Source organism: Cricetulus griseus, unplaced genomic scaffold (genome assembly GCF_003668045.3).
Source record: "Cricetulus griseus strain 17A/GY unplaced genomic scaffold, alternate assembly CriGri-PICRH-1.0 unplaced_scaffold_26, whole genome shotgun sequence".
Taxonomy (NCBI): domain Eukaryota; kingdom Metazoa; phylum Chordata; class Mammalia; order Rodentia; family Cricetidae; genus Cricetulus; species Cricetulus griseus.
The window spans coordinates 78,691-87,772 of NW_023276986.1; the positions used below are offsets into that span (position 1 = coordinate 78,691).

At 37.7% G+C, this 9,082-nt stretch overlaps 1 gene segment (V, D, J or C); it reads left to right on the plus strand.

The window, feature by feature from the left end:
- The first annotated feature begins 477 nt into the window (after positions 1–477).
- LOC113839148 lies at positions 478–1,318 on the plus strand. The segment is given in 2 exon segments: positions 478–526; positions 930–1,318. Coding segments are annotated over 2 exon segments (438 nt in total).
- The last annotated feature ends 7,764 nt before the right edge of the window (positions 1,319–9,082 follow it).

Sequence of the window (9,082 nt, forward strand, 5' to 3'; positions counted from 1 at the left end):
TCTCTTGTGGAGACAAATTTACTAAACACAGGAAAGTCAGCTCCTAAGTTCTATATATGAAATTCTTAAAAAGAAATCTATTTCTCTGTAAAACTGATGAATGGGGAGGAAATGAATAGCCATTCAAAGCACATCGATTCACTGTCTACATGCACCTTCATTTTCAGTCCTTCCAGTTTTTCTGTAATACATAACTTATTGTGTTACTGGGGTTGTTCTAATGTACAGTTTTAGCTTGGTCTTTTCTCATCAAGTGCCACATTTTTTATGTATTGTCATTCCTGGCATAGAAGAGAGTTTATGTGCTTTTTGCAATAATGAGAAGCCTGCATAACTCTTCCCTGTATCTATAAGGCACCACTCACCCAGGCCTTTGCATAATGCTCCCTTGAGAATCCCCATACTTCCTTGTCTCAGATAAAAGCACAGATATTTTCTTGTGTTGACTAATCAGTCTCCTAAGGCTGCCTCCTCAAAATGAAGTTGCCTGTTCAACTATTGGTGCTGCTTTTGTTCTGGATATCTGGTGAGGACAGAGGGAAGTGAGATTGGAGAATGGGAAGAGAGGATGAACTCTGAGTATTACTGATGATTACAAGTGTTCTGTCCATATATGAAAGAACAGATATTATTACCCAGGGTGGGACATGAGTGTTCATATTTGTGAGTGGGTGATTACAGATGGGAGAAAATCTGTACTTTAAGTAAGATTGTGACACAGATGAACTGTCGTATAAATTATGCCTGTAAACTCTGGAGGGATTTCAATTCACATGTTTTATCAAAAGAGGTATTGTTGTATACAAAATATTGTATGTAATTGTAAAAAGTGCATAGTTTGTAAAAATAAGCATCTATTGAAATAAATATCAACAATGATTATTCATTAAATTTCTTTGTAACTTTGCACTTCTTTCTCAATATTTCAGCCTCTATCAGTGATGCTGTGATGACCCAAACTCCACTCTCCATGCCTGTCAGCTTTGGAGATTCAGTTTCTATCTCTTGCAAGTCTAGCCAGAGCCTTGTACATAGTAATGGAAACACCTATATGAATTGGCTCCTGCAGAAACCAGGCCAGTCTCCAGAGCTCCTGATCTACAAGGTTTCCAATCGATTTTCTGGGGTGCCAGACAGATTCAGTGGAAGTGGCTCAGGGACAGACTTCACACTCAAGATCAGCAGAGTGGATCCAGAGGATTTAGGAATTTATTACTGCTTGCAACATACACATATTCCTCACACAGTGATTCAGACCCTAACAAAAACAACTTCCTTGCTTGATGTGGCCCAGCTGCAAAATATATTACTCATCTGAGTGAAAGAGATGCTGAGGGACTCCAGATTAATTTCTGTAGGTGAAAGCCTTTGAGCATGAGTGCATTGGCTACAGCTCAAGATTTATGCATTTCTGGCCTCATAGGATGCAATAGCAATGGTATTGCATCTGCCTCAAGAGAATGGTGAACAGCGGCCTTCTCAACAACCAGAAATGATGGGATAAAGCTGAGTGAAAATTGGATTAGGGAAATGCATATTTCAAGCATTTAATATGATGTATGTGTGGCTGTGAAAAATCTGAATAATTTAGACTGACATGGGAGTTGCAAAACAGCACCTGCTAGAGATGGTCAGAACTAGGAATCCATCTCTAACGGTTGTAGAGGAAGTAGGAGTGTGGGTCTTATGCCTTTTGCAGCAGGGCCTGGTCAAGCAACAGAAGCCAACATCACTAAGCTTTTCAGATGAGGGGTGATATATATGTTTCCTAACATATGTATCCTAAGGCAGCAATGAGAGAAAACACTGATTGCCCCATGAAAGAACTAAATAGTAAGGGTTAGATGAAGGCCTGTCAAGGTGTACACAATACTAACCATTTTATTTCATTTAAAATGTGAATATAAACTGATTATTTTCCCCTCAAAAATACAGGGAAGTAAGTGAATCACAGGTTATATGGACCCTCACACTAGGATTTTATGATTAGATCAATGATATAATCACTATGTTAAGGTCAAGGTGTCCATATCCTTGACCTGAATATGATGTTGAAATCCTTTGTTTCTAGGGAAAAAATTAAATTACTGCCATCAAACTATAGAAAGTGAGTATGAATTTTATATTTTCAAATAAATGCATAAATTCTGAATGAGAATACAGTAGGAAGAGAAATTGAAATAATGTACCTTATAAAGATTTTTAGCATTTTCTATACAATATAGAATATATATTCTATAATATTCTATATATTGCATAGAATATATATATATATATATATATATATATATATATATATATCAAGGCACATTCATTTAAATGGTTACCCCTAATCTCATTGTGTTCTGTCTATCTGTCTCTCTCTCTCTGTAAGTGTGTAGTTTTATTTGTGTGTGTGTGTGTGTGTGTGTGTGTGTAAGAGAAGGAGTAGGGTTGGGAGGAAATTAACACATACTGCCATGTGCCAAGCACTACCACTTAGCTAAGTATTTTGCTCTTTACAATATTAATGAATGAAATAGTCTCAAGTATTGATGGCAATAAATGCACTGCTCATGAACTTAACATTCAAAATTTCTCATATTAAGTGAAATATGTGGGTACATATGGTACAGATTCTAAGAATGCTTCAAACATGTCTCCCAGAAGGTCACTGATGCCTTTTCTTGCATTTCTTCATTTTTGTTTATGTTGAAAATGTAATTTAATCTCACACTTCTCTCTTCCCTTTCCTCCTTCCAAAACTTCCTTGTTCTCCTTCATATTCATAGCTTTTTATCTATATATTTGAATATATATGCCTAAACTAACATTTAATCAATATAATGTTACATATAAATATGTTTTCCTGACTGATCTTTTGGTAGTGGACAACTAATTGTTATTTTCTTTCCATTAGACTGACCACCCCTCCTGCTCTGTGAATTGCTCAGTTGCCTATAATTCTACATGTCGGGTTCAGGATCTTGGGTTTCCCCATTGCATGTTGGCACTTTCATTCATGCATTTTTACTTCTGGTAACATTTAAGGAGTAATCTTGAGACTTTATGGGTATAGCTGCTGATGTTCTAGGAGATACAATCTCACAACAAAGTTTCTGATCCTTTGGTTCTTATAATATTTCGTGTTCTCTTTATCAATGTTACCTGATTCTTAAGTATGGGCATGTTTACTAGTTGTATCCACTGGAACTGACCTTACACCTCTGCATTTTTATTAGTTATAGTTTTCATTAGTGATCACTGCCTTTTGCAAAAGAGTTTCCTTGATGAGGGGATAAACACCATAATTATCTGTAGGTACAAGGACAAATAGTTACTATGGCTGCCAATGATGAAAGATATATAGCAAAGAAAACCCAAACAGAGTAAGGCAGATGACTCAGCTGAAAAGTACAGGTTAGTTATGACAAAGCCTGTTTTTATTAAAAATCCAAACTCTGTTTTTGATGGTTCTAGATAATATAGTGCTTCCTCTCACCTAGTATGTCATGAAATGGAATTTTAAAAGAAGACATTTTGTCACCTGAAGCATATAAAAGCATCAAAGGAGTAGAATTACAACTGAAATTGATCACATTACAATAGCATGTTTTCAAAGAATAATATTGATGTTGCCCATTTGGCCCAACACAAGAATTGTAGAAAAATTTGCACACTCCTTGTCTGCCATAGGATAGCTAGGGTCACAGGCCCTGGCTGACTTACTGAGATGAATCAGCCTGTCAGTTGTTTCCAGTTTAACCAAATTCCTCAAAATTTTCATGTGTCTGAGCATCATCTACTGATCTGAACACTTTTAATGAGCTGTTCCAACCATGTAGCTCTTGCTCCCAGATAAGGAAGGGTGACAACATTGTATCAAGTATTCTACAGTCACCAGTGCTGCCAGATTCTCCACATAATTTCTGCTGTACCATATTTCTAGATTATATTGCTCCCTGAAGTCTAAAGATTTTAGACATAGAGTAAGGATTACCAGCCTACAATCCACACTCCCAAAGAAGCTAATAAACATGGAGGTCCCTTAGAAAGACTTACATGGTCCCCTGGAGAAAGGGAGAGGTTCAAGATCTGCTGAGCAAAATGGGAGCACGGGAAGATGGGGGAGGGAGCTAGGAGAATGAGAAGGGGAGAGGAAGAGGGATGCCGAGGACATGAGAGAGCAGAAAATATGAGTCAGAAAATATAATAACAAGAATAGAGATATCATAATAGGGGGAGAGATTTTTGGTTTACAGAGAAATCAGGCATTAGGGAATGTCTGGAGAACTACAAAGATGGCACCAGATAACTATCTCAGCAATGGAGGAGTGGCTACCTTAAATGCTCTCCTCTGATTATGAGATTTATTTATTTATTTATTTACTTATTTATCCCTAGCATAGGTGTGGATTTTGGGAGCTTAGGCCATATAGAGGAATACTCCCTGAGCCAAGAAACACGGGGGTGGACCTACGAACTACCCCAAAGGAAACAAAAAACTCTGATGGCACCCTATGGAAGGCTTCACCATCCAGGCGAAGCAGAAAAGATATGTGACAGATAAGGTTTTAGTTGGGGGGGGTAGGGAAGGACGGGTGGGAGAAGGGAAATGGGATTGTCATGTAAAACAATCCTGTTTCTAATTCAAATAAAAAAGTTGGAAAAAAGATTTTACAACTTATTACAGTCAAGATTATTATGAACTTCCTCCCAAATTGATAAAGTCATAACAAAAACTCACAAAGGAAGAACATATTTCTGATAGGGGTACCCAGTCATTCCTCTGTGTCTCTGAATCTCTTGATAGTATTTTTCACTTTCACCTTGGCTTCAAGTATATTTTGATATTGTAATAGAAGCAGCCATGCCATATAATGTCCTGTGGTATTTTTTCTTTCCCTAGCAGCAAAATTTTGAAATCATTTCCATGTTAATTAAATAAGGACAGAGGATATAACACCTGAGGCATCTCGCTTGCATAATCAATTGGGTTATTATAGGAGATAAAGTTTAAAAGGGTATAGAAATTTAGAATTTACTCTTCAGCCATTAACTAAGTTATATAAGGTAGTTGCAGATGGTCAGGAAGATCAATACAAAAAATTAGAGAATCTCTGCTGAGACATGTCTCAATAATACTCGTTTGCTGAGCTTGTGCTCTGACCTGCCTGCAACAGAATAATAGTTACTCTGTACTCCTTACTTCCTTTCATTTGTTGCTCTGCAAATGGCCGATGTTGCATTCTATTACATTCTCTTTTTCTAACTCTTTTATATCATGGCTGTGTCCCTAATTGAGGAATTTATACAAGTTTATGGGTTACTGCTTAACATTAGTCTAGAAAACACCAGAAGCATCTATGTAATGAGACTCTTCCTAGAGAGCCATCTAAGTTCCTGAAAATTGTGAAAAAGAAGATACCTGTATATTAGTTAAAATGAGAGATTTTAAAGATTCATGTGTATAAATGTCATTCCTCCTTTTTTTGATTACTCTCTGGCTTAGTAAGGTTATGTAATATGTTGAAAATTATATCTACTGTCTTTCCCTCTCATCATTACTAACTCTGCTGGAAGTATTGCTCTGAGATACTAATTTTCTATTACATTTTCCTCAATTGGTGACTTTATTAAACTAGTTTGAAGTCAAAAGCATACGAATCAATATCTGCAGCACTTTGGAAGCCGAGGCAGGCAGATCTCTGTGAGTTCCAGATCAACCTGATCTACAAGAGCTAGTTCTAGACAGTCTCCAAAGTCAAAGAGAAACCCTGTCTCGAAAAAAAAGATTAAATATCTTCATGCATCTGCATATGGATGCATGGCCTGGTACCATGGTAAGGGATAGCAAATCCCGAAAAGGGTGTTAGAGGGACTCAAGTACATCAGAAGAGCAATACTGCATTTTCTGGAAATGCTTCAGAGCAACAGACTTTGGAGGCTCCCAACCTTAGACTAGCTGTCTAATTGAACATGAGAGAATCCCAATCTTTAATATCTACTTTCTGGAAATAACAGACTTTTTATTAGTAAATTCTCTGTTAATAACTAAAATCACTGAATTTTAATAAAAAGAGTTTTAAAAGGAAGGACTTATTTGAATCATGTTAATAGAGGTTTAGCATTCATCATAATCTGACAGGTTCTTTGTAACCCCTCAGACAGAGAGACAAGGCAACAGCCCTGCCCTCAGGACTGTGAGTCCCATCAGGGAACTTGGTTTTTCTCAGTAGAAACTACCAAGTCCTGTCCTGGTTGGCCTAGGGAAAGCAGAGAAAACTCTGCTACAAGTAGCTAACGCTGTTCTTAGCATGCACCTACTTGGAACTCTCCCCTCATGTCACTCTTCTATTGCATTAAAGGCTTCACACACCCTATCCTGTAGATTCTGGAAGAATACCAAGAAGCTGAACTTACAGAGGCCCTGCATCTCTACTTGATGTGATGACAAGACAAGGGAAGTGGGTCACATGGTTTGGGAATAAGTACTGTCAAAATGTCAGAGGGTACTTTGAAAACTCGATTTTTTCCATAGCAGATCCAATGTCACAATTCTTGGTCCTTGGTTGCCAGGTGAGCCAAACACCTTTATTAGAGAAGTCCATGGACAACATCTTGGAGAACTACCTGACCGGCATCTGCCAAAACAAGACAGGAGTGTCAGGCACCCTGAAGTGCTCCAAACATAGCCAGTCCTGCCTGCCAAGAAGAATCCCTCTGTTTAGGCCTTACAGGAACACTCAGAGTCCAGCTAAAGGGCTAAATAGCTTATTTTGTAGTCTTTCCAGTATCTCTCACAAATGTTCAACACTGCCATTGTATCATAAATAGCAAGAAGGTATGTAAACAAATGAGGGAAGTTATTTTCCAATAAAGTTTTCCTGCCAGAAAATAATGATTCTGTCCACTGGACATTGTTAATTTACCACATGACTTTAGATACATTATTTAATTTTGATGCTACTCACAATAAGATTGTCTTATTGACTGGGAGTGCTTTTTTTGTTTTTATAAAGTGAAGTAGAATTTCATGCTAGATCAGAGCTCTGTTCCTCCTAGTCCAAGATTCAATCCTCAAATATTAGGTGGAGAGTGTTTCCACATGCTCTCCTGCCATGTATGGACATTTTCTTTACTCCATTGATGCCCACATACCGCTATCGTTTTTTTTTTTTTTCTATCAACCATATACAGAAAATGTGTTCCATACAATATTTGTCCCCAGTTCTCTCTGTTCATGTGCTTAACCTACACTTCTTGGAAACTAGATCCGTGATTAGGTTCACCAAGGGAATGAAGGAAAATTATTGAGTCAAAAGTAGAGTTGATATGGGATCACATGGGGTTCTGTTACCCTTTGCAACACAGAACCTTAGCATGTTTATGAGGTACAGCACACAATGAGGAATTATCTGGTCTCCATAGGAGATCTCTTTTAGGCCATCAGCCTTAGGCTATAAATATTCAAGAGGAAGACGTCTTCTCACATATGGATTCCTTATTCTTAAACACTCATACTTCTACTCCCAAGATCTTTTCTGCCACTCTTGAGCAAACTCTATATCAAGAAGTAGATTTGCCAATGTTCCATAATTTGAAGATCTTAAAGTACTCAACATGGGTATTTTCCTGTCATTCACTCAGAACTTCATTCACTCAGGGCTTACTCTGTTTTATGTCATTGCTTTTTATTGTTGTGAACTGTTGGGGTGTCACACACTTTAACCAGGTATTAATAACTGGTTTTTGTTAGGAATTATAAGGTATGTACCACAAAGAGATTCATACCTTTCTTCAGCAGCATATATTCTTGCATAGCTGAACACTTGCTGAGAACACCAACTTCTGGGGAAAAAGTGTTGTGGTTAACAGAAGGAGTCATGAACAGCCTCACAGGAGCATGTGAGTCATTTGGACAGACATTCATCATGAACACAGGGCTAAAAATGTAGCATATACTTTTTCAGACATAGAGACAGAAAACCTGTCATGCTGATGCTCTCAGAAGAGAGAAGTGAGAAAGAACATTAAACAAAGAAGGACTTCAACCAGTTATTAGAAGACAATACGTTGGCAGTGGCATATGCTTTTATGGCTAGTCCATACTGGGAAGATTAAACAGTTTAACATATATTAAAATTATTCACATAATTTTATTTTTTTCAAAATGTAAAAGCATATTTTTATCTAATAAATAGCTAAATATACCAATCATTATTATACTTTTACATTCCTCAATACTGATTGGTGTATAGAGGGTTGCTAGAGCAGAGAATTCTGGGAATTGGGTCAAAGAACTCTCAGACATAAAGAATATGTACATGACCAAATGAAGATGACTTCTAAACATATAACAGTTTTTAGAAATGCTTTTTTGGGGGCTGGAGAGATGGCTCAGAGGTTAAGAACACTGATTGCTCTTCCATAGGTCCTGAGTTCAATTCCCAGCAACCACATGGTGGCTCATAACCATCTGTTATGAAATCTGGTGACCTCTTCTAGTGGAAGCAGAATGTTGTATACATAATAAATAAATATTTAAAAAAGTAAATGCTTTTGTGAAAGATGAAGAAACATGGAAGACTAGCTTGATATCTATGTCACTAACCATGCAGAAGAAAAAGAAATTCAACTTCAGGACAGCAGAGCCAGTCTGTCCTCTGGCTTTTTTCTGTAGTGAACCCGACAATACTCTGATTGGGCCCACAACATTGAGTCTCGAGGCACTTGTAGTATCAGTTCCTGAGGAGAAAGAGCCCTGCAGCTGTGCCCCCATCATCTAGGCCCTGCTGATTTGCATGTAACATCCTACTGCCCTGAGAACTTCTTAATAGGCTGGTCACACCCTGTGCAAGAGTCAGTCCCAATCAGAACACAGCACAGACATGAGGGTTCCTAGTCATTGACTGTGGCTGCTGTTGCTTTAGATCCCAGGTATGAAGGACAACAGTCCTTTTCTCAGTGTGTTCAGTATTGTCCAGCTTGTGGGGAAACTCCTATGAACTGACTTTTGCAGATAGTATTATACATCTTTTTGTTTTTCTTTCTTCCCCAAATGCCAGGTTCCAGATGTGACATTCAGATGACTCAGTCTCCA